Source organism: Mirounga angustirostris, unplaced genomic scaffold (genome assembly GCF_029215605.1).
Source record: "Mirounga angustirostris isolate CCGP_5_RB_7025 unplaced genomic scaffold, mMirAng1.0.hap1 SCAF_1, whole genome shotgun sequence".
NCBI classification, from domain to species: domain Eukaryota; kingdom Metazoa; phylum Chordata; class Mammalia; order Carnivora; family Phocidae; genus Mirounga; species Mirounga angustirostris.
In genome coordinates, this window is record NW_026991709.1 from 79,122,129 (window position 1) to 79,147,299 (window position 25,171).

The following is a 25,171-nucleotide window of genomic DNA, read 5'->3' on the forward strand; positions in this document are numbered from 1 at the left end:
TAGCTTTTTGGCCTTATGTAGTATATCCCAGTCAAGTGTCTGATTTCTTCCCCCAGTGCTTGCCACTGCAGGGCATTTCTACTTAGTGTGGGTCACTGCTTTCTCCAAGTTTCCAAGGGACAACCAAATACTATCACCTGAACGCTTTGCCAGGATATTATATCCCACATCACAGGTTTTTCTCCCTTTTCCATCCAGCACAGTACCATATGTGCTCTCCTACTTGTCAGTCAGTTTGTGTTAACCAGTCCTGCAGCTCCTTCAGCATGTAGTCCTTTTCTACCACTAGCCAGCCCAGCGTTTCTTCGTCCTCACTATAGCTCTGGTGGTCGGGAGTGGAGAGTGGGGTACACCGTTGAGGGGTAAGGAGATATATGTGTTGTGTTAGAAGGCAGAAACCTCTGCATCATCAAGCTTATACATATATCCACAAGAGAAAAGCATCAGCCTTTAACAGGGAAGAATGGGCTACTTCTGTTATCAACAGCATTTAAAGAAGTATGGAAATTTAAGATTTTCAAATGCATCAACCCAGATGACCCTATTTCAAGTCTCAGCATCCCATTTTTTTTCCAGTGAGGACCTTGACCTTGGTGTCATAAGCTTTGTTAAAAGAGAAATTAATAAACATGTAAAATTAACAATGAATATCATGTTGAGATTATACCAAACAAAATTTATAGCCATTCATTTGGAGAAGACCCAGCTCACCCTTATGGGCTAGGGGAAAGGCGTGCAGCAAAGGCAGCATTTATTAGTATTTTTTAAGATTTTATTTATTTATTAGAGAGAGAGAGCACAAGCGGGGGGGGGGGCGACAGGCAGAGGGAGAGGGAGAAGCAGGCTCCCCGCTGAGCAAGAAGCCCCATGCAGGGGCTCCATCCCAGGACCCCGGGATCATGACCAGAGCGAAGACAGACGCCCCAGCAAAAGTAGCATTTAAAAAGGGTCAGATTTCAGTTAGATTTAAGAAAATTTCAGAACTAAGATAAGAAATGGGTAAAGATAAAAAGGGAGTCCTCAGACTTGCCTGGAGCCCACAGGGCATGTATCATGGTGGGGTTAAACATTATTATCAGTCTTTTAATTTGTCTTGAGTGGTCTGCACCACCAGATTTCTGGGCAGAGTTCTGGAATTAGAAAATGACTATTATCCGCATGCCGAGGTGCTCCCTCTCACCAACGGCCAGTTAGTAATAGAGGTATAAGCCATATGCGTTCAAAAGGGCAAAGACATCGTCTTCAGACGTCTCTAGCTTTAACGCACAGTTTGCCATGCGACGACGAAGCTGGAGGAAGAGGACAGGATAATCAGGGTGCCCTCTTCTGGCGAGGGGCCGACTCCACCCTCTCCATTCCCCATCTTTCTTTGGGGTGAAGCAGGTTTTTAGCCGAGCTGTGTCGCCGCAGAAAAGTCTGTGAGACGCCCCAGGGCCACCAATGACGTCCACAGTACGGTACAGGGTCTGCACACTCGCGCCTAAAAAGAGAGCCAGCCTCCTGACGCCCTCCGGGGACAGCGGGGACAGAAGAGCACGCCCCTCCCCACGCATGGAAGCAGCCGCAGACCCCTCCCCGCCCACGTTCGCTGAGCATGCCGGTCCATCGCCCCAGCCGCCCCTCCGCGTCTGTCCCGCTCAATCTTCCTTGTCCCGCGGCCTCCAGTCGGAGGAATGCACGACAATAGGTGGAACTCTATTTACACCTCCTTAGTCATTCTCGCTCCAGTCGGGGTGTCCCTAAAGCCCGTCTCACCTGTGCAAATAAAACGGCGCACGAGTTAGCGGCTCCGGGGACCAGGAGAGCGCGCGACAAGCCGGAAGTGACGCGCGCCGTGCCCGCGTATTCCCGCCCTGCCCTTCGCCTGCCGGTCGGTGGCGGGAACTGGGGCGACCGTGCTGACAGCGGTGAGTGTGTCACCCGGTGTGGCGGCTCGGGGCTTCCTAGGCCTGATAGTCTCACAGCTGGGAACGGAGCTAGGACTTTGCGACCACCTCGCCCTTTCCCTATCCCGGAAGCCCCGGGGACGAGCCGGTGGCGTCCACCCTCCGGGGACGAGAGGCTGAAAGGCCCAGGCAGTGCCCGGGAGTACGGAGAGCTGGGGATACAGGTGACCAGCCCGAGAAATTGTGAGGGTAGCCTTCGTTTTCCTCAGCTCCTGCGCCCTTAATGCCCGTGCTATGTCTTCCCCTTCCGCACTGGTTCGCGCAGTGGTAGCTCCGTACAGCATCTTTCAGAGCCCTGCTTTGAGCTGTAGTACTGTTTAGTAATTACTGCATCCGGCAGGGATGGAGTAATCCAGTAACGTTAAAAAGCTCGGCTGTTTACAGTTATTAGCCATTTATTTACTGAGTATCCAAATGCCAAGCACAGAAGTACGTGTACACAGAAGTATGCTTTTTCTCTGTGTTCTTTTTTTTTTTTTTTAATTAAAGTGAGGTCTAATTGACATACAGTATTAGTTTCAGGTGTACAACAGTGATTAGACGTTTGTGAAATTATTGAGTATATACCCTATGCTGTACATTACATCCCATGACTTACTTCTTTTATAACTGGAAGTTTGTACTTCTTAACCCCCTTCCTCCTTTTCGCCTCCTCCCTTCTGACAAGCACTAGTCTGTTCCATGTATCTATGAGTCTGGGTTTTTGTTTGCTTTGTTTCTTAGATTCCACATGTAAGTGAAATCATGCAGTGTTTGTCTTTCTGACTTGCCTATATTAGTATAATACTTGCAAGGTCCATCCATGTTGCCACAAGTGGCAAGATTTTATTCTTTTTTATGGCTGAGTAACATTACATGTGTGTATCACATCTTTATCCATTCATCCACTGATGAACACTTAGGTTGTTTCCATAACTTGGCTGTTGTAAATAGTGCTGCATTGAACATAGGGGTGCATATATCTTTTTGAATTAGTGATTTTAGGTTGTTAGTTTTTTTTTTTTCCAGATAGATACCCAATACTGGAATTGCTGGATCATAGAGTAGCTCTATTTTTAGTATTTTGAGGAAACTCCATTTTGAGGAAACTGTTTATCATACTGTCTGCATCAGTTTACATTCCCACCAACAGAGCATGTGGGCTTTCACAATTCTTTTATTTAACTTTTATTTATTTATTCTTTTATTAACTGCCTTACTGAATAGGCCTTAACTCCTTTTATAGCAGGGGAAGTGAGTCTTATAAATGGTAATTCAGTCACCAAATATTATGGAACATCTGTCGTGCACCAGTTACTGCTTTAGGCACTGGGGAAAAGCAGTGAAAAAAGTAGAATTGCCACTGATGCTGGGGATTTTCAGGCAAGGTAGTGATGCTTTTCTATCCTTAAAACAGCCTCCTGCTGCCTAGAAGAAAGTTTACCTGAACGTTAATAGTCGTTACCTTTTGGGTAAGATTTTGTATGACTTTTTAAAACAACTCATACTTTTCTGCTTTGTTTTGGTTTCTTCAGATGAGCATGTTATTAGCAAAAGAGCGGTTTCCATTTTAACAACACAGTCCCCGGCCCAACCGTCCACACAAAATAGGCTCTGAAGGCAGTCATTGGCTCTTCCAGTAAAACAGGCCCTTGAATGGAGCTCTAGGCCCAGGAAAAGAAATGAAAGTTCTCATTTGTGGTCCCAGCACTCCTCATTGCTAAGTCCATTCCAGGGTCTGAGCTAGAGCTAGGTCCATGACTGGAATGGAAGAGACTGTAGATGCCCATGCAAAGTTTGGCCACTAATGACATCATATTTGTCAAAAAGTGAGGAACTCTTAAAATTTTTTCAGTCATAAGATTTATCTTTGATCTGTAACTCTCACTATAAATAGATTCTAAGTTCCTTAAGCACTTTGGCCTCTTTAATTGTCCCTGTAGCTCTCAGTACAATACATTTAGGGGCTGCTAGGTCGTGAGGTGATGTCCTTTATTTAGTAAGTAATTATTGGAGTATTTTGCACAAGATTAAGTGTGCTAGGTGTGCTTTCCCACTTTCTCGTAATGATTTCAAAAGAACTTTCCTGTTTCGCATCTGGTCAGGGTGAAGTAACGATGCAGGCTTTTCTAAAAGGCACATCTGTCAGTACTAAACCGTCACTGAAGGATCGAGGAGTAGCTGCCACAGCTGGAAGCAGTGGAGAGAACAAGAAAACCAGACCTGTTCCATGGGTGGAAAAATAGTAAGAATGCTTATATTTTTCTTGACGTAGTTAATAAATTACTTCTCTAACCAGTTTTAGTCACTTTGTTGTTGTTGTTATTGTTGTTGTTACTTAAGAGGGGGATGATTTGCTTTGTTTAGATGTCCTTGAAAATCGCCCAAATATGTAAGTCCTAGAACCTTGCAACCGAAGGTACCTTCAGATGATCTAGTTTAATTGCTTTATAGATGAACTAAGGTCTTTCCTATAACTCAGGTCTATGGTTTTAGGGATTGAGATACAGCAAGAGAAAACAGAATTTCTAGAATGTGGCCATAAGGTCTTGGTCAGGAGTTCTACATAAATCCAAATAATCTGTTCCCGAACCTTTCATTACAGATAGGTGGAAATCGTTGAGTTTTTGCTTATACGTTTTTGGCAAAAACAACACTTGAAGTGGCACTTCAATTTCAATCAGCTAAGTGATACTGTGACAAGTAGTTGTAACCCCTGGTGTAGGCTCAATTATTATCAAAAGTTTGTGGATTACTTACAGGTCAAATAAGACCCTCATATGTTTAGTTTGGCACTAACAGTGATTTTTAAAATGGGAAATTTCACATAAAAATCTGGATTTTTAATTAAAAAAATAAATTATACAAAGGGAAAAAAAATCTAGCTTTTCAGCTTCTCAAGAGATTAGGCAGAACTAGATGCAGGTTCTCATTTGACAGTAGTTAGTTGGACTTGAGTACTGCTTCTCATTCTGGAAAGGTCATATGTACCTCAGTTCACTGTAGTTCCTTCTGTTTTCTCTTGCCTTATACTCTGCCTTCTTTTACTCTTGTTTCCTCCCTGGCCCCAGGTATTTGAATATGAAACTCTAGCTTATAACTTATGCTGGTTTCCCTAGAAAACATTATCTGACCTAAAATTCCTACCTGGCATTGACCTTATTAATTAGAAATGTATAAATCAAAGAAGGGCTAGCTAATTAAGCACAATGCCTAATCTTAGGGTTAGGAGTATAACTTTGTTCCAGCTTCTCTTAAAATCACCAGTTAATGATGTAAGATGAAAATTATATGTTATTATACTTCATCTTGGTTAAATTTGTTAGTTAGCTCTCAATCAAATGACTGGTTAGGCGTTTTTTGTGCAGTTAGGTGATGGATGAAATTGGTATTAGTCAATTAACTATATTAACCAAAATAGTTGTCTGTCCTGAGGTTATTAAATAGTTCTTCCTTTTCAGCTTAAGTGCATGATCTTGTCAAAATATATTACTTTGTGGGCAAGTGTTCACTTTAAATTTTTAACCAGTTGACATTTGTGGTGTAATAAGATCTTTTTGCTTAGTTTTTGTAAGCATTATAGATGTAAACTGCATCTATAAAGGGAAAAATGACTTCACTCCTTCAGTATGTATTAGCTTAAGGCAAATACAAGTGAGGTTTCCACCTACTTCCAGTTATGAAAGTTTCCCATTTTATTACCAATATTTGAGTATTATCATTGATATTTTAGCAAAAGGAACACTTAAGACATTTCTGTGGCTACTGTAATATACTAAATAATCTCTTTGGGTTCTTTTCCAGTCGCCCAAAATGTGTGGATGAAGTTGCTTTCCAGGAAGAAGTAGTTGCAGTGCTGAAAAAGTCTTTAGAAGGTGCTGATGTGAGTAGCAGATGATATTTCATGTCATTGGGAGATTTAAGATTTAAATTTTTTTTAATTAAGATTTAATTGTTTTCATTCTTTTCCTTCCTTTCATAACCTCCTGCCCCCCTTAAATACTAGCTGTATATTAGTTCAAATATTTATTGAGCATCTCCTATCTTATGGCATTGTTACATAGTATTTAAGTAGAGACCACTGAACAAGACATACTGGGTCCCTTTCCTCATGAGCTTTGATTTTGGTGGGGAGACACAGAGAATAATCATGGAAGCCAAATAAATAAGAGAATAATAGATAATAATATGTACTATAAAGAAGAGTCAGAGATTCTTTGAAAGTATAATTGCTCACCTAATGTTAGGATTTGGTTGAACTACAATACAAAAAATGAGTATTTAATTCTGCTTATAGCATTGTGTCTTCTGTCCATATGTGGGATAAAAAAAATTCTTCAATGACTTGCATTTTAGATGATTCAGAGACAAGATAACCCCATAAGAATTAGCAGTTTAAAATTGTGTATGATGAAGTGCTTTAAGAGCTCAGTGAAAGAAGGGGAAAAGTTGCAGATGAAAGTGGGGTATGGTTTTTGCTTTATTCCCCAGGAAGATTTGCTTCCTTCCTTTCAACCTGGCTACTTTGAATTAGAGTTTCTTTTGGCTTTTGCTGCCATTATTCACTTCCTGGAATTACACTATAAGAGTATATATTTTGAAAGAAGTTATATTTATCAAACTATTTAAAATCTTTTTCTCTGCCAATTTTTGTTTTGATTTCATCCAAATACCTTTACCTTTTAATTTTATAATACACAGTTTTAATTGTAATACACAAAGTTTTAATTGTGTAGTAATAATTACACAGATTGCAGGACAAGATATATTTTAATTGGCCATATTCTCAACCCTTGAGGCAAATGTAGTGGGATTATGACCCAGTTCTTGACTTTATACCACCTATCTTACAAGGCTGAATTAGGAACTTCCTTTTTTAAAACACTTATTTAATATCTTATGTTTCTTTTCAGACTAAGTTTTGTAAAACTTAAAGATGAAGGAATTTTTTAAATTCTACAGAGTAAAGAAAAATAATTCATTCTTTCATCTACTTTGGTATATGTGCTGCCAAAGCGAGCACTCCTTCATTTACATTAAAAGATTTTAAAGTAGAATTACAGGTTTTAAAGTAGAATTACAATAGATGATTTTCAGAAATCAGTTTTAAGAACTAATATTCTGCATACAGTTCTTGTGTACACCATATATATTACTGTTATATAATGTAAGGTTTAATAATTTTACCCTTTTTAAGGAAGTTAAGTTATTGTATGTGATAGTTACATGGATGAATTATTACAAATATTGAGGTATGCATGGATCAAAATAATAAAGATGAAAAAACCTAGGAATTTTAATATAATTCACATACGCAAATTGACTAGCCCAAAGCTACCAGAAGGAAGGAAATAATAAAGATTAGAGTAGAAATAAGTGAAATAGAGACTAAGAAGAAATAATAGAAAAGATCAGTGAAACCAAGAGCTGCTTCTTTGAGGGGCACCCGGGTGGCTCAGTTGGTTAAGCTCAGTTGGTTAACTGTCTGCCTTCAGCTCAGGTCATGATCTCTGGGTCCTGGGATCGAGCTTCACATCGGGCTCCGCATCGGGCTCCTGGCTCAGCGGGGAGCCTGCTTCTCCTCCTCCCCACCTCCCCGCTCATGCTCTCTCTCGCTCGCTCTCTCAAATAAATAAAATATTAAAAAAAAAAGCTGGTTCTTTGAAAAGATAAATAAAATTGATAGACCTTTAGCCCCACTCCTCAAGAAAAAGAGAGGATTCAAAATCAGAAATGAAGGAAGAGAAATAGCAAATGACACCACAGAAATACAAAGAATTATAAGAGAATATTATGGAAAAGCATATACCAACAAATTGGACAACCTAGAAGAAATGGATAAATATTCCTAGAAACTTACAATCTTTCAAAACTGAATCAGGAAGAAACAGAAAATTTGAATAGACCGATTACTAGTAATGAAATTGAATCAGTAATCAAAAAATTCCCAGCAGACAAAAGCCCAGGACCAGATGGCTTCACAAGTGAATTCAACTAAACATTTAAAGAAGAGTTAATACCTATTCTTCTCAAGCTATTCCAAAAAATAGAAGAGGAAGGAAAACTTCCAAATTCATTCCATGAGGACAACATTACCTTGATACCAAAACCAGTCAAAAAGCTTAGGAGGTTCTTTGGTGTTTGTTTTTAAGTAGCAAAACTCATAGCCTATATCTTAAGCTGTATGCTACCAATGTAATAGTCTTCAGTTAATATATTTATCTGTACATTGGCTTATTGTACACATGTTGAGTACTATACAAGATGCTGAGAATACAGATATGAATAAACAAGGTTCTTTTTAAGATTTTTTATTTTATTTTATTTATTTATTTGAGAGAGAGAGAATGAGAACACATGAGAGGGGGTAGGGTCAGAGGGCAAAGCAGACTTCCTGCCGAGCAGGGAGCCCGATGCGGGACTCGATCCAGGGACTCCAGGATCATGACCTGAGCTGAAGGCAGTCGCTTAACCAACTGAGCCACCCAGGCGCCCAATAAATAAGGTTCTTGACCTTAAGCTTACCATCTAGTGAGGTAGACATATTTTACAATTAAACCAAAACACTAAATAAAGAACAATGATTGTAAATTGTTGTATATAAATAATTGCAAGTTGAATTAAGTGCAACAAAGAGAGAGTAACAGAGGAGTTCCACTTTAGATTGGGTTGTCAGGGAAGGCTTCTGACTTGTAATGTAGTAGAAGTTGGCGAAGCAGGAAAAAAGCAGTCAGACCCTAGCTGGGGGATGGGATAGGCCGTAAGTGCTTAGTTGTTGGAATTCATTGTAAATTGGAGCCTGGAAAGGTGAGCAGATCATGGATGTTCATAAATACAGGTTGGTTTTTGTTCGTCTGGTTTTGTTTTTCTAGGTGGAGTATGAAGCCAGTGAATAGTTTTAAGTAGCAAGCAGAGGGGCATCTGATTTGGGTGAAGAATGGATGGGAAGGTTGAGGGTTAGGCAAGAATGGAAGCAAATAAACTGCTTCCTAGTTTCCCATGTGCAGTGATTTCTGTACATGAAAGGACATACTGAAGAGTGCAGTTTTATGACAGAGCTCATTAGAATTTAGTACATTTATCAATCTGTACCACAGATTAGTTGCCTGCTTGATAGGAGCCAAGCCAGTGAGATTTAAGGTATAAAAGAAGATAGTGATTTAGTCTTACCCATTCTTCCTCTAATTAATTCTCCCTGATATATGTGGGCATCCCTACAGGGTATATAATCATGGAGTAGAGTACTGCCAGGCACTTAGTAAACTTTTTTTCCCACCACTACTGTAGGAACATCAGCTCATCCAGAGCCCTGATAAATCTTTTTCATTCCTTTTTCCTCTGTATTAGCCAAATTGAAGGTCTCATTTGGTCTGTTTCCCCCTTAAAGCAATGGACATCTTTATAAAATACAAAATCTTTCTTACAAAATATAAAATCTTGCCCAATCCTGAGCAGAGGGGTGGGATAGGGAACGACAGAAGCCTGAGATTCCCTTCAGAAAAAAGAGGTTTCGAGGCGCCTGGCTGGCTTAATCGGTGGAACTTTGCACTCTTGATCTCAGGGTTATGAGTTCAAGCCCCATGTTGGGTATAGAGATTACTTAAAAATAAAATCTTTTTAAAAAAGAAAGAAAGAAAGGTATCTAATTCCTGCTTTGAAAACTCACCTAAGTATATTGGGTATAAAACAGTCATAAATATTGATTCAGCTTAAGATATTAGACATTTTGGGGGAAAGTATAGTATTATGTGAAAAAGCAGGATTCACAACTACTAATAGTTTGATACTGGTTATATTAAGAAATATTTGTATTCAGATATGTGCCCTATTAAGGAAGTTGTTGCACTGTTCCATAGACATTTTCAGTCATCATTTTCATCTATTTGTACCAGAATACAACTTTTAAAAAATAAAATTTAACTTCTACAGCTCCCTAATCTCTTGTTTTATGGGCCACCTGGAACTGGAAAAACATCCACCATTTTGGCAGCAGCTAGGGAGCTTTTTGGGTAAGTTGAAATCTCTCTTTTTTTTAAAGACTTGACACCAAAAATCTCTGCTTTTCTTTAACTAAAAATTTGTATTTGGTTTCTTTGTAAGGTTATTATTTCTGTATTTTTTATTAATTCAGTGGGCCCGTTTCCAGTTCCTCCCCTCCAATAAATAAGCTTGCCTACATCTTTTGTAATCTTCATTCTGAACCTTATTCAAATATTTGATGTACTACAACATAGGAAGCCTTATGATTTTTGTCATCACTAACTTTTTCATTTTGATTTTGGAGCCCAAAGGACCCATCCTATCTTTATTCATGCCAGTACTTTCATTACTCTCTTAATGGTGGTTGTGTTCACACATCTGTGCCCTTGTGTGATAGGATCTGCTGTGTCTCATGCTATTGACCCCACACCACTCCTTCTAGAGTTCTTTCTTGCTCTGGCCTTTCCAGGCCCTGCCTCTGGAGTGGCTAGGCCAACTCCTTGACCTCAAGTATCTTGAGTGTGAGCAGAGTATGTAGTAGTTGATGCAGAATTCCAGGTACACCAGACGACCTCTGTGAGCCACTTTCTTAGATTCTTTTTCCAGGATTGACTGTCTTGGCTTATCAACCATTGTAGAGGAGCCTTTTACCTAGAGTTAAAAGATATATATCAGCCCAGGTATGATATCCCTAAAACATGCACCAATAGCAAAGTCTGTCTTAATCACTTCTCGGCCTTTTGGCTAAGATCAAGTGTACCAAAGGCTATCTTGAATTTATCCAGAACTTTTATATCAGGCATATATATGGTGAAAGGGTACATCTGAAATCCCACATGTGAAAATATTCAGATACCTCTGAAACCACCAAATATGTACAGATAATTAGTTATGTTGAAATGTGAAGAAAAAAGGGGAAGGTGCTGTGAACCTAATATTTTACTTGACAGCAATTTTTGTTTCTCAAGGAAATTATAAAAGAGCTTTTTTGATTATTCCACAACTCAGATCCAACCTGATGAACGAGCCTTAGCAATGTAGTCATAATGAAACCCAAGTAGTTTATTAATAGTTTTTTGAGAGGAGGTCAGTCCAAATTATATAATTTTTAAAATATCCTGTTAAAAATAATGTTTGTCCTTTAGAACGAAATTTAATTATGAATTACACATTTCATAGTATATGTGGTTTTAAAATGGAAAATATATGCACAGAGCTTTATGAATGTGCCCATAGAAAAATGCTTAGAAGGTTATCATACTGTTTAGGAAAACTAAAGACAAAACTAAGTCCCAGTTCTTATTTTTTTAATTAAAAAATAAATACGTGTATAGTAAAGTAGAGGAAAGTTTTCAAAAACAAAGACTTGGCAGGGTGTGCCAGTTATTTTAATTTTCTTTTGATTTCTCAGATGACCCTATGGTGAGCTATTTTTAATAATTTTTTTTTAAACTCAAAAAAAAAAAAAAACCTGTTCATGTTTTAATCCAGTAATAGTCCTTATAGCAAGCTACCTTATGGAAATAATTGAAAATATGCTGTGTTGCAGCATTATTTAAAATTGTACCATATTTAAAACTATTTAAATATCTAACAATAGAAGAATAAGTAAATGATGGTATAATCATAGGATAGAATGTCATATAGTTATTAAAATGGTATTTACAGTGGTTCTGATGACATGGCAAGATGTTTATGATACAATCTTAAGTGGAAAATTGATTTAAAATTTTATTAATTATGTGATACCATCTACCTGTTTTTTAAACTGCATGTCTCTACAAAATAAAAAATACAAAAGTGATTGCATGCCTTCTATCTAGTACTTACTAGGTGGATTTTAAACTACTACAGAATGTGCAATTGTTAAAATGTGGTTTAAACCTCAGTTACTTATATGCTCTGTTATTTTTCATACTTGTTTCATTTTGACATAGGCCTGAACTTTTTCGATTAAGAGTTCTTGAGTTAAATGCATCCGATGAACGTGGAATACAAGTAGTTAGAGAAAAAGTGAAGAATTTTGCTCAATTAACTGTGTCAGGAAGTCGTTCAGAGTAAGTAAAGCTCACTTTTCCTTCTTCATACCATGTCATTGCATTTGTTTAAAATACGTTTCTGCCAAATGTCCAACTCCTTTTTCATGTTAGATTGTATATTTTTTTATTTTATTTTTTTAAGGAATCTCTACAAGCAACATGGGGCTCGAACTCACAACCCCAAGATTAAGAGTTGCTTGCTCTACTGACTGAGCCAGCCAGATGTCCCTTTATCTAAATTATTTAAACCCAGAAATGACCTTTCCATTATAATACCTAATTTTAAATTGTTTAGCTGTCAAGGGTTTTGAACTTATGTTTTGTCTAAGGAGTATTTATTAATCAAATTTGGTAGTTTGGTGGTACACCTGATTTTTGTTATTGTATTATAAAAAAAAGTTCTGTCAGATATCTTAAGCTTCAGTGTATATTTCCTAATTAGGGTGACCATATTAAGTTATTGTCCAAACTGGACACTTTTAGAGTAAAAGAGGAAAATTATTAATAATTTAAATAGGACTGCTCTGAGTTAAACAAGGATGTTTAGTCAGCTACTTATAATCCTTATGTGGCACAGTTCTAAGATTAAATTTTTTGGAACCTGGTATATATTTAAATTCATATCAGAGCACACTTAAGAATTTGTAGAAAGTGAATGACTGATTTTTGATATCTACCTTGGATTGACAATGCATATAAATCCTATATTTGATAAGGGACTTTGATCAAGAATATATAAAGAACTCGTACATTTTAGTAATCAAGAGAAAACTCAATTTAAAAGGTAAAGGAACTGATAGACCTTACACCAAAGAAGATACAGTAGTCTCCCTTTATCTGTGGCTTCAGTCAGTTTCCATGGTTTCACTTGCCTACACTCAGCTGAAGTCCAGAGCAAATGATTCACCTTCTGACATAATCATCATCAGGTCATTAGTAAGTAACCTAGCATCACAGTGCCTATGTCATACTTCACTTTGTCTCATCACATAGGCATTTTACCATCTCACATCACAAGAAGGGGGAGTACAGTCCAATAAGATATTCTCAGAGAGACCACAGTTGCATAATTTCTATTACACTATATTGTTAAAATTGTTTTCTTTCATTATTATATTGTTAAGGATGTTGTTATTGTTAATCTCTTACTGTGCCTGATTTATAAATCGAACTTTTTCATAGGTATGTGTGTATAGGAAAAACATGGCGTATATATATTTATATACTGTTTGACACTATCCAGGGCTTCAGGCATTTGCTGGGGTCTTAGAACACATTCCCTGTGGATAAGGGGGGACTACTATACAAAAGGCCCATAAAGACATGAAAACATGCTCATCAACATCATTAGCCATAGAGAAATGCAAATCAAAACCATGATGAGATACCACCTAATGCATACTAGGGTAGCTCTTAGCAAAAAGACAACATATTGGCAAGAATGTGGAGAAATTGGAACCCTTACACTTCACTGGTTGGAATGTAAAATGGTACAGACATTTTGAAAATAGTTTGGCAGGTCATCTAAAAATTAAACATAGAGTTACCAGATAACCCAGTAATTCCAATCCTAGGTGTATACTCACAAGAAACGAAAAAATAGGTCTATTCAAAACATGTTAAAAAATGTTCGTCAGCAGTATTAGTCATAGTAGTCAAAACGTGGAAACAACCCAACTCTCCATCAACCTATGGGCCCAGCACGCTTCCGCTGCGCCACTCTGCTTCCATCAACCTGTGAATGAACGAATAAAATGTGGGATATCCCTTTGCCGTATTATTTGTAGTGGAGAGTAATGACATGAAGTAATGACATACTACAACATGGATGAACCTTGAAAGCATGCTAAGTGAAAGAAACCAATCACAAAAGACAATGTATTAATCCATTTATATGAAATGTGCAGAATAGGCAGATCTGTAGAGACAAAGTAGAGATCCATGATTGCCTACCGCTGGGAGAACTGGAAGGCGTGATGGGCATGGGGTTTCTTTTTGGGATGAGAGTGTTCTAAAATTAGATTTTGGTGACAATATATGAATTATAACTCCTGTTTTCTGAATCAGTGGGAAGCCATGTCCTCCTTTTAAGATTGTGATTCTGGATGAGGCAGATTCTATGACCTCAGCTGCTCAGGCAGCTTTACGACGTACCATGGAGAAGGAGTCTAAAACCACACGATTCTGTCTCATCTGTAACTATGTCAGTCGGTATGTATATTGCCCTGAAGATAGATGGTAGGCAGCCTTGTTTTGATAACTCCAGTTAGGGAGAGAAAAAAATGTAAATGTTTCAAGTCTACAGTAATTTCTCCTCCATCAAGTCTTGATTTGTTCTTGATAAAAATGAGTTCTTTGGGGGAAAATCTTTAGATACTCACTTTTTTTTTTCCCCGATATTTTACAGAATAATTGAACCTCTGACGTCTAGATGTTCTAAATTCCGATTCAAACCACTGTCAGATAAAATTCAACAGCAGCGATTACTAGACATTGCTGATAAAGAACATGTCAGAATTAGCAATGAGGTAATTACTAATTATTACAAATATTGTTGTTACGAATTCCTTTGATGATTCATAAGAGGTCCCAAAAGCATCAGATGTGGTGCTTTAATTTCTGATGCCTTCAGGCAAAGTTAAGCTAAAAGAGCAACATTTGGAATGTCTAGGAATTACAGGTTCAACCTTCTTGTTACTATTATAAGTTTATTATCAATATTTCAGAGAGCCAGAACCGGGACAGATTTCATACACATAATGCAAATTCTCCAATAACAAATCTCTGCATAATAAGATTTTAGTGTCCTAGCTAATATTTCACTTGAGGAGTGAATTTTGTGATGAAATTTTGGTGATGAAAGAGGGTATGTAGGCCTTACTCATTTTAACAGAATTTAACCGTAACTGAATCGTCTTTATGTATTCAAGAAAATAGGATTAGAAATACGGAACATTTCTTTGTCTCTGCAAATTTCTTTCAAAGACAAGAGATCTCTAGCCTTCCACTGGACTGATGCTATCTCCATGAATTTTGTCATTCCCTTAAAACCGAAAATAAGTTTTATTTTTCTCCAACTAACTCTCGGCTAAAACAGCATTTTTTCACTTTTCTTTATTAAAGTCAAAGTCTTAATTGGCCATCATAGGTTAAAAAAATTTTTTTCTCTTTTCAGGGAATAGCTTGTCTTGTTAAAGTGTCAGAAGGAGATTTAAGAAAAGCCATTACATTTCTTCAAAGTGCTACCCGATTAACAGGTGGAAAGGAGATCACAGAGAAGGTGATCACAGACATTGCTGGGGTAAGAATATGAGATAATTTTAAAAATATTGGTTGGGCTTGGGGCTCTTAGAAAATTTTCATCTAACAAATGTATTCAGAATGCTTATTATGTGCTGGTTTAATCCATTCAGGCAGCTTTAACAAAATACTGTAAGCTGAGTGGCTTATAAACAAATTTCACAGTTCAGGAGGCTGGGCAGTCCAAGATCAAGATACCTGTATTGAGTATCTGGTGAGGACCAACTTCTTAGTACATAGACTCCTAGTTCATGGACTCAGCTGCATCCTTTCTGGCAGAAAGACCTTTTATAAGGGCACTAATCCCTTTCATGGGGATTCTGCTCTCATACCTCATCAACTTCCCAAAGTTCTCACCCTCTTAGTATCACAGTAGGGATTTTTAACCTGAAACCTGAGGGACAGTCTATAGCATGTGCCAAGTACTATGCTAGAACAGTGTTACACGGAAATAACCTGGAAGCATCACAACACTTCAGTGATAACGGCAGTTGAGAGATTTAACAGATAATCTGACAAAGGGTCATATATAAAGGGGCAATATCCCACTTGGAGAAATCATTTGTCAGGGTTCATCTCTACTAGTGTAACTACTAGTTTTAAGACTTAAGCTCGTAAGATATTTTTCATACCGTTAAGAAATTGATAGGATTAGTCCCCTTTAATTTTCTGGGTATTATAAGCTTTCTAAAAGCAATCTCATTAGTGGCATCTTTACTAGGAAAGGGGGCATCTCCCTTTAAATTCCCTTTAAGCTAGTTGATAGATGTTAGCCATTGCTGAGGAACAGTTAGAACCACTTGGGTCTGAGCCATTGGGGAGAATTTTTAGCTGCTCACCCAGAGCAGTTAAGCTGTTCTTGTCCCATCGTGGGCCCAAGCCTGAAACTATCAGAAGCAAAGAAAATTTTGTGTATTTCAGGGGCATTAAAAATTTTAAAAGCAAAATGCATCACTATTACCTAATCAGGGTTAGGTTATGGTTACCTGAAAAGCTTACTTCAGTCGTTTTCTGGAGCTCCATGATAGGAGCATGAGGTTCTTCCCAAGTTCTTCCTTTGCCTTCCCAAACTTTAGGTAATACCAGCTGGGACAATTGATGGAATATTTGCTGCGTGTCAGAGTGGCTCTTTTGATAAACTAGAAGCTGTGGTAAAAGTAAGTCACTTTACAGGTAACTTTGGGGAAGGAAAAAATTATGATCCTACTAAATTCAACTCTTTCTGTTGCAGGACTTAATTGATGAGGGCCATGCAGCAACTCAGCTTGTAAATCAATTTCATGATGTGGTCGTAGAAAATGATAACCTTTCTGATAAACAGAAATCCATTATCACAGAAAAACTTGCTGTAAGTAGGCACTTCACATTTCAGCAAAATGTGTTAAATATGACTCCATGGCAAATTTTCCTAACTTTTAGTTTTCTTATAGGAAGTAGATAAATGCTTAGCAGATGGTGCTGATGAACATCTACAACTCATCAGCCTCTGTGCGACGGTGATGCAGCAGTTAACTCAGAATTGCTGAAAGGATCATTTTCCTAAGATACAATTTTGTAAGCTACTCAAGTTTAAAGTTTAAGTATGATTTGATAAAAATAAAATGACCAAAGCACCTTTAAAGTGAATATACAATTTATTTAACATTCAAACTTCATTAAGACATGTGCAATATGGCAATTTTACTGGGGATTTAACCCTACCTAGGATATGATTGCTTGCTGGGGCTTAGCAACAGGGTCCAGTTCACACTTAGCACTAATTAAATACTTTATTGAATAAATACAATACCAAACAAAATGCATTCAAATGCTTTCTAAAAAAAAAAAAAAAAAATCAATTTTAAAGGCCTTTCTATTCAGGCTAATAACAAACACAATAAAGGCAGATATGCTAGTTTAACATAATTGGCTGATTTTATACAGCACTTATATCTTTTAGTCCACAAGTATATTATTAAATGATAGAGAACATCTAATACAACCATTTCTACAGAACTAGGAAATAAATTTCTAAGAAAGAAAGATTTTACAGACCCCATCTTTTATACCCAACCCCAACAGTCTAACTCTAAAGAGGATAAAGCCAATGCCTTTCCTCACAAGAGCTCACGACTAAAGTCGCTTTGCTATCAAAATCTGTATTTCTGATCCGTTATGAGCATTGAGACAAGATTCAAATATTCCCAAAGAAAGAAGCACAATGCACGTTGTGATCGCCTATTCAGCAACAGCGAGCACTGCATTCAAAACTATCTCATCCCAGGAATTAAATAAGGTCAGCCACATTCATTGGCATTTCCTCCACTGTAGTATTGTAGAAAGTCTCAATGTCACGAAGAATCCTCTTGTCTTCTTCAGTAACAAAGTTTATAGCCACACCTTTCCTCCCAAATCGACCCCCTCTGCCAATTCTGTGTAAGAAAAAGAAATCAGAGCAATTAGAATGCTACTTCTCGAGTATGAATGAACTACTGAACATGATGATCCACTTGTTAACCATCAGCTGCTGTTTACTTAATAGGGTTATAGTTCGTGCTTCTAATTGGAGCGCACTAGCTGCTAATCAATATCTAGAGAAAAAAATCTTCCTTTGCAGTTAGTGCCAAAAGGATTCAAGGCTTGTCTGGCTGCAAAATGAGATTTTATCAGGTGTCTTGAGCATTACTTTTAAAGCAGATGACAGTATTGTGTTTGGGGTAATGAAATTAAAGCCCATACCAAAGTGGGCCAGCCAAGAGCAGATGTCAGCCTGGGACAGATGTAAACACCAGGGATAAAACAAAAAAGAACAGTTATGTAAATCCATTTCGACGCACCTCTGGAACTGTAAACTGTAAATACAAATGCTGCAAGGTTAACTACGGTCTAAAACTTACAACTTTTTCCAGTGGGAAAACAAGTATTTGGTATGGTAACCCAAACTTATCACTGCTTTTTTGCTCAGTTTCACACGTTGTAACTCAAAATTAACTCAAACGTGTTTACCTCCAGAACAGCTTTCTACCTTCCTGATAGAAACCAGACAACACAAACCGCCTAAGAGACTAACATACAAAAAAAATGCCTTGGCTGGAACAACTTAAAAATATCAAATAATCATGACAAAAGAAAAACAAATATAAATACCGACTCGCTCTTTATTCAAACAGTGTGCTGTTTCGCTTATGATTCCACGTCCTAAATTACGTCAACGCCGTTTCTGAGCGCCATCTCGTCATCAACTGCTGCTATCGACTCCTGTATTTTTTAAAAAGTCTTTTTTTACATCATATAACAAAGTACAGTTCAATTTACTTAGGGATAAAGCCACTATAACTAAACCAGGGTCTGCTCAAATTGCTACCAGACAACACCAAGAAAATCCCAACTACAGAGGAATCACCAAGAAAGCACATGGACACAAGAACTTCACTAAAAACTCAAAAGTAAGCTAAGACCAACAGATCTAAACCACCTGATCTGTATGTAGTAAGTCCACAATTTGGGCAACATTTACAACTGTTTTCCCACTGTAGATGACCAATCTTCCCAAGTACAATTTTAGTTACATCTTACCAAGTTACTAAGTCTTTTGTCTTTTTGCTTTCCTGATACGAAGTTACCTTTCAAACAAATCAATCCGTAGAAAAGCCACACATGAATTCATTTTACCAATACAGTAACAGCCAAAATGCCACCTACTCACCTGTGAATATAGTTTTCACGATTGGTAGGTAGATCATAGTTTATAACCAATGACACTTGTTGCACATCAATCCCACGAGCCTGGAAACACAATGGTATGGTGTTCAAATTCTAATTTAAAAAACTAGACAGCTATTAATGTAGGCCACAAAATAGTAGTGAACTATGGTTAAGTGGTATAGCCCACTGTGGAGTGTGGTCTTGTCTTTACTCTCCCAAAGAGCCCAAGCTGGTAAAGGTTATCAAAAAACCTTCCCCCCAAAACAAACTTTTGGTAGATTAACAAGTACAGTGGGAGACTTACCAACAAGTCAGTAGTGATCAAAACACGGCTTGACCCTGATCGGAATTCCCTCATGATAACATCTCTTTCCTTCTGGTCCATGTCACCATGCTGCAAATTAACAAACCTTAATTCAAGAATCACCAGTCAAATCAACTATTTAATTTTAATGACATGTATGAGACCAAGCGTCCCTGGCTGCTACAGGGGTATAGCAGACAGGTATAGTTAAGAAACAACTTTATTTTGAGCAGGGGGAACGACAACACAGCACTTAACAGCTATATTGTAGTCTAAATCCTGCTTTAATGAAAATAAAATTATCACTACTAGAACACCTCTTACCAGAGCAGAAACTGTGAAGTCCCTGGCATGCATTTTCTCAGTGAGCCAGTCCACCTTGCGCCTTGTATTGAGAAAAATAACAGCCTGAGTAATCGTCAGTGTCTCGTACAAGTCACAGAGTGTATCCAGCTTCCATTCCTACAATTTTTCAAAGTTAACAGTTATTAAAATCTAGTTTCCAACTCATGTTCATTAGAAATTCATTCTGTTAGTTAGGCCTATCCAAGACATATTGCACCAAATCTTAAGACAAAGGACACTGGACATTAAGAAAGAGGTCCACCCCAGTCTTCACAATCTAGTGCAGTTACTTTTCTTCTTGTGTGTACTCTGCTAGCATTATTACAAAAACTAAGGCAATCCTAGTTTCTGCAATTTTAGCACAGTGCTTATACAAGAAGGCTAAAAAATGAACATCTTAATGTTAAGTAATTAGACAAATTACCTCTCTTTCAACATTAATATAAAACTGTTTGATTCCTTCAAGGGTCAATTCTTCCTTTTTCACCAGAATTCGAATTGGATCTCTCATGAATTTTTTGGTCACTTCCAACACATCAGTTGGCATTGTGGCAGAAAGCAACACAACCTTAAAAAGACAATGATCATATGGTCACACAAACAGCACAACTTTCACAACACTCAAACTGAGACCTAGTGTCTTTGCCTCACTACAAAATCGTGTATAGTTATGCACCAATTGCTTTAAGCAGGGGGGAAGGACAAATCCATCAGTACACCTACATTAAACCTAAGCCCCAACCTACTACAGGACAGGGAGTAAAATTAAAGCTCACCTGAATACTTGTATTTAATTTTTGGAAAATCTCATAGATTTGATCCTTAAACCCTCGGCTCAACATTTCATCTGCTTCATCCAAAACAAACATTTTGATCCATTTTGGAGCTGACAAAGCAAGCCATACATACTATCAGCTCTAGATGCACAAGGATACTATTTAAGTAACAATTATACTTTCATTGGACAGCAATACTTACAAAGGTATCTTCTGTTTAACATATCAAATACTCTCCCTGGTGTACCAACAACAATGTGTGGTGCTTCAGCCTGCAGTTTTTGCATTTCATTCCGAACATTGGTTCCACCAATGCAGGCATGACAAGTTGCTCCCATATAGTCTCCAAGTGCCAGAATTACCTTTTGGATCTAAAAGCCAAAACCCTTAATTATTATCCAGTAGAATTACAGGCTCTGTGCCTAAACTTCCAAAGCATATGGCAATATCTGGTCTGCAAATAGCTTCTAGGCATGCACAATACTTAACTCCAAGCTTAAAATGCAGACTGATCTAACTGCTTCATGATAAAATGCCCTTAACATGTCTTCCTTGTGCCTTGTCAAACTTGGGATCCTGTTGCCCCAGATACCAGCTAAGTTAGTTAAATGATTTTAGTTAAATCATTTCCCACATTGCTTTTCATTGTGTAGGAAGGTGTAAATAGTGGAACTCTGCCATTACATCTAGGACAACTTGTTGATACTTTAGTTTTTCCCAAAATACTGGACCTTATGTCCTCTTGACCTTAATAAAACCTAATTTCATTAGCAAGGTTTTACTTCAAAGCCAATATAGCAGTGAGCTTTGAAAACATAGCATGCAACAGATGCATCACAAACTACTGAGACAGTCAAATGATAACATGTCACTGCAGTTTTCATGTTGCACAACTGCATTCAAACTTAAAAATGGGAACAGATCTAGTCCACCCTGAAAAGCTTTGGTTTCTCAAATCTGTTACACAACCCTGCCAACCGGTACCTGCACACCCAGTTCCTATTTTTAACTTTCAACAAAAACTCCCTGCATGCATGGACAATTAAAAAGGAGGGCTCTTACTGATAGGACCAATTTACACTAAGTTTTAAATTCTTCACAGTTGTGAAACCTGAAACCTATGCAACACGCAAGCAGTTTTTTTGAACTACACTATCAATACCTGTTGAGCCAGTTCTCTGGTGGGGGCCAATACTAGTGCTTGGGTCTCCTTGAACTCAATCTCCAACTGTTGCAGGATGGAAATAGCAAATGTGGCTGTCTTGCCAGTACCTGACTGAGCTTGAGCAATCACATCATACCCTAAAAAAAGTAGGATACATATTTACCGATCCCACATCAAACCGCCACTTCTAGTTCACACCATGTATTCCGTTTGGAACATTAATTATGCCCAAATAATCAAGTGATCAGCAATGAGTATTCTCTTCATTTCAGGTCAGTCCCGAAAGATGATTGCCATCATTTCACTTTAAGGAATACAAACAGGTGCTAGTCCCCCAGAAGTTATTTTCCCTTTTACGGTCCAGGTCTTTCTAGAACAGTTAATTCATTTTTAAGAAGTGATAACTAGTTCTTTTACCTTTAATACAAGGAATAATAGCTCTCTGTTGAATAGCTGAAGGCTTCTCAAAACCATAAGCATAGATGCCCCGAAGAAGAGACTCCTTTAAATTCATATCGTCAAAGTTATCAACAATCTCATTCCAGTTGCTCTGTAAATTACATATAAAAGAAACTGAATAAATGGGATGAACAAGCTCACCTTTCCAACGTCTCAAAATCAACAACCATTTCTTACCTCGATGACACCATCAGGGTCCATTCCCTCTGGGCCTCCATGTTCTCTGCTGACAAGAATACTGCAGTTAGAGAACATGCCTTTCCCCAGCCATCCTTTACTACACATTAGGGGAGAGCCCTGTTATACAGCCGGTCTCGTCTGGCCACTCTCCCCTGCACGTGTACACCCCCACGGCAGCCAAGGAAGCTGGCGCTGCAGGGCACGGAATGTTCGGTGCGCGCCTGCCCGAAGGCCGGCAACAGGGGACGCCCAGGAAAGGCCCCACGGACGCCGGCCCTTCCCCCAGGCCCGAGCGCCAGGCGCTCCCGTCTCGGCGGCAGACCGTCTCGCGAGAGCTCCACGCGCTGAGCTCCGCCCCTTACACTGCGCAAGCCGCGGTGATTGACGCGGGCCGAGGCCTGGCGAGAGCGATGCCAACGGTTCGCACGGACCCCGTTGCCGGCGCGGTCCCATCCGCCTTGTGGCCTTGGCGAGCGGGCGCCGCTGTCACCCTCCCCCCACCCCACCTAAAGTCGAGCACTGCAACTCGCGCCTTCCGCCGCAAATAAAGCTTCGGGCCCCGTTGCACTGTCTCGACTGCTGACTGCGCCACCGCTTTAACTATACCTGCTCCGTACGGGCAGGGGAAGCGGCCGGGATTTCAAAGCGTCTTGGGGAGAAAAAAAAAAGACACCCTCCAACCACTCCGTTTTTGTACCCTTGCCTCCCCGCAGTCCAGGCCCTACCCATCATGGAAGCTTCTCGAAGGGCAGAGGGGTGCTAACCCCCAAAGAAACGCCTATGAATCCCGAGCTCCCTGCCTCCACGCCGTCCGTTACCATCTCCGCCGGTGCCATATGACCTTCACCACAAAACACCACCGCCGAGACAGCCCCATACCTGTTATAATCCGCGGAGCCACCAGACATGATCCGAAAAACCACTCAGCGCCCGACTGGAAAGACAGCGGTACCGCGCCACCCGTTTTTTATAGGCTCGCGGCCGGAACCCGTTTTCTGCGGAGGAATTTTCTCGTCGCTCTTCGGTCATCCACCAAATTGTGATCCTGGGGTCCTTAGCTCAGAAAATATCCTAAGCGAGTGGCTGGGAAAATCCAAATTTGATTATTTCTCGATCTTACAGGGCCGCTGGAAATCCCAGGGCCTTGGGGGAGGGTTGGGACTCTTTGCCTTGCGGCGGAAGAATATTGCAGCAAGCGGTAGCCAAACCGCGCTCCCCGCCCGCCCCGCTCCTACGGGGTTTCCGCGTCCCTGAAGCAGAGGCGGCCGGGGGAGCCGAGCGGCACCGGGAGGCGGAAGCCTGGGGCGGCTGCGTGCCGGGCGGCCGGCGCTTCCCCGCGGGCCAGTTGGGCCGAGCTCGCCGTCCGCCGCCGGCGCTCGGGGCCCGCGGCGGAGGCACGGCCGCGCTCTGCACGGCGGGGTCAATGGGGTTATTCCGCCGGCTCCCGCCGCTGTTTAATTCGACGGTAAAGAGCTGCCTGGCCTTTAGCTGAGCGTTTAGCATCTATTCAGATCTTAGAAGTGTGAAACTTCCTGCTAGGGAAAATGTCGGCCACCCAGCATGTCCCAGGAAATCCGGTGCACCGTAGTACGTTGTGCCAAGCGAGGAAAAAATGTGTAGTGTCCTTTGCAAATGTCTCTGGCGCAGCCAACTCTGGTCTCATGTTGCCTCTGGTCTTCTCTCGCTCTCTTTTTAAAATAATACTAATAATTTTTACGTGTGGGGAATGCCCGCTAAGATCGTTGTGAACTTTTGCAAACGGCTAACTGCTAAGGAGTAATTTTCCTTGTAAAGCAGGAATTTAAATGGACGCTTCCGGCAGATATAGCTCCATGCCCCTTTGGGACTAGATAGATTGTGATTCTGGTCTATACTGCTCATTTTTTTTCCAAAAGGCTTTGAACTTTAATTGCTTAATACCTAATGCATGTTGATTTAATGGAGATTGAGAGCAATATAACCCTTGCTGCTTAAATAAACGGCACGATTCTCCCCAGAGGTTTTCAACTGTAGCTGTGACCCAGGCCTGGGTTAGGCCCGATGCATTTAGTCATTTAACTTTAAAATACTACCCACACTGCAAGATATTATCAGGGAAACATTTTCTCATTAATTCAGACGGCCACCTAAAAGTTGACATACTTTTTAAATCTGTGTATGATAGTTGATTCTAAATACATTTTCTTCAAAAAATGTATTTGAAAATTATTATTGTGCCAGGAAGTCTGACAAAAACGAATACCAAGATGACAAAGTAGACGTGGATCGCATTTTAGGGATGCTGCTCCTTATCCATCCCCCTGTAATAATGTTCAAATGCAGATTTGAGATAACGCCAGATATTTTCTGAGAATGGAGGTCAAAGATCCTTATTGTCTCATCTAAAACCTACAACAACTCTCCTGGGATCTGAGAAACGGAAGGAAATACTAAATCAGAAAAATGACTAACCATTTAGTCTCACTGGAGTCTTTAGGGTGAAACCAATCAATCACAGGGTGAAATCAATCAACAATTAACACCCAATTGTTGACCTTTTTTTAGGTTTAGCACTACTGTTACATGCTGTGGAGGATTTCCAGAATCTCTTAAAAGGAAATAAACAAGGGCTAAATTCTTGTTTAGATCACAGTTGCTGAAAGGGTTTCAAGGTAAAAAAGCTTCCTAATAAAAAATCCAGAGTCAAAATCCAAACCCACAGCGCCTGCAACCCTACAATGTAATTTTTTTTTTTTTTGAGAGAGAGAGGTAGAGAGAGAGCCAGAGAGAGAGCACAAGCAGGGGGAGGGGCAGAGGCAGAGGGAGAAGCAGACTCCCCACTGAGCAGGGAGCCCAATGCGGGGCTCAATCCCAGGGCCCTGGGATCATGACCTGAGCTGAAGGCAGACACTTAACCAACTGAGCCACCCAGGCACCCCTCTACAATGTATTTCTAATGAATGCTATGTTTACCACATTTACATGTGCTTACTAAACACTATTTGGTAATAAATGAGTTAAAGATCCACACATAT

The 25,171-nt window shown here is 39.5% G+C and overlaps 2 protein-coding genes and 4 non-coding genes across 14 annotated transcripts; 1 reads left to right on the forward strand and 5 right to left on the reverse strand.

Moving 5' to 3' along the window:
• Positions 1-1,767: 1,767 nt before the first annotated feature.
• RFC4 (replication factor C subunit 4) lies at positions 1,768-17,445 on the forward strand. 4 transcript variants are annotated; one of them, XM_045903193.3, is made up of 12 exons: positions 1,780-1,907; positions 3,343-3,397; positions 4,031-4,170; positions 5,730-5,808; positions 9,855-9,934; positions 11,843-11,962; positions 14,012-14,155; positions 14,352-14,472; positions 15,120-15,245; positions 16,321-16,401; positions 16,476-16,592; positions 16,675-17,445. In XM_045903193.3, the coding sequence occupies exons 3-12, from the start codon at positions 4,043-4,045 to the stop codon at positions 16,768-16,770; spliced, it is 1,092 nt and encodes a 363-aa protein (XP_045759149.1). In that variant the 5' UTR covers positions 1,780-1,907; positions 3,343-3,397; positions 4,031-4,042; the 3' UTR covers positions 16,771-17,445. The 4 variants fall into 4 exon arrangements, with proteins under 4 accessions (XP_045759148.1, XP_064440017.1, XP_045759149.1 ...); XM_045903192.3 differs by lacking the exon at positions 3,343-3,397 and having other exon boundaries at positions 1,768-1,907; XM_064583912.1 differs by lacking the exons at positions 1,780-1,907; positions 3,343-3,397 and adding an exon at positions 1,953-2,110.
• On the reverse strand, positions 16,860-23,278 carry EIF4A2 (eukaryotic translation initiation factor 4A2). Of its 6 annotated transcripts, none has more exons than XR_010408832.1 (12): positions 23,037-23,278; positions 22,155-22,200; positions 21,936-22,068; positions 21,516-21,655; positions 20,556-20,724; positions 20,354-20,463; positions 20,002-20,145; positions 19,557-19,694; positions 19,233-19,322; positions 18,930-19,009; positions 18,371-18,481; positions 16,860-17,655 (listed from the first exon to the last, which is right to left on the reverse strand). XR_010408832.1 is itself a non-coding variant. In XM_045903191.2 (11 exons), exons 1-11 carry the CDS (start codon positions 23,063-23,065, stop codon positions 17,511-17,513), a joined length of 1,224 nt encoding a protein of 407 aa, XP_045759147.1. In that variant the 5' UTR covers positions 23,066-23,278; the 3' UTR covers positions 16,860-17,510. The 6 variants fall into 6 exon arrangements, 3 of the variants coding, with proteins under 3 accessions (XP_045759147.1, XP_045759146.1, XP_064439844.1); XR_006795582.3 differs by having other exon boundaries at positions 18,375-18,481; positions 22,155-22,203; positions 23,037-23,174; XR_006795581.3 differs by having other exon boundaries at positions 22,155-22,203; positions 23,037-23,174.
• On the reverse strand, positions 19,066-19,206 carry LOC123835050 (small nucleolar RNA SNORA4). The gene has a single exon (XR_006788609.1). It is a non-coding gene; the product is annotated as a small nucleolar RNA SNORA4 (small nucleolar RNA).
• On the reverse strand, positions 19,386-19,517 carry LOC123835032 (small nucleolar RNA SNORA63). The gene has a single exon (XR_006788592.1). It is a non-coding gene; the product is annotated as a small nucleolar RNA SNORA63 (small nucleolar RNA).
• LOC123835080 (small nucleolar RNA SNORA81) lies at positions 19,784-19,959 on the reverse strand. The gene has a single exon (XR_006788636.1). It is a non-coding gene; the product is annotated as a small nucleolar RNA SNORA81 (small nucleolar RNA).
• Positions 21,757-21,825, reverse strand: LOC123835084 (small nucleolar RNA SNORD2). The gene has a single exon (XR_006788640.1). It is a non-coding gene; the product is annotated as a small nucleolar RNA SNORD2 (small nucleolar RNA).
• Positions 23,279-25,171: the final 1,893 nt, after the last annotated feature.

Excerpts from the sequence above, each read along its gene's own strand:
- EIF4A2 (XM_045903190.2), bottom strand. The coding sequence starts at position 23,065 with ATGTCTGGTGGCTCCGCGGATTATAACAG. Across the intron at positions 20,464-20,555 it reads GTTAAACAGAAGATACCTTT|CTCCAAAATGGATCAAAATG; the intron begins GTAAGTATTGCT and ends TTGCTTTGTCAG. Across the intron at positions 19,695-20,001 it reads ATATTAATGTTGAAAGAGAG|GAATGGAAGCTGGATACACT; the intron begins GTAATTTGTCTA and ends GAAAAATTGTAG.
- RFC4 (XM_045903192.3), top strand. The coding sequence starts at position 4,043 with ATGCAGGCTTTTCTAAAAGGCACATCTGTCAGTACTAAACCGTCACTG. Across the intron at positions 14,156-14,351 it reads ATCTGTAACTATGTCAGTCG|AATAATTGAACCTCTGACGT; the intron begins GTATGTATATTG and ends GATATTTTACAG. Across the intron at positions 16,593-16,674 it reads TTATCACAGAAAAACTTGCT|GAAGTAGATAAATGCTTAGC; the intron begins GTAAGTAGGCAC and ends GTTTTCTTATAG.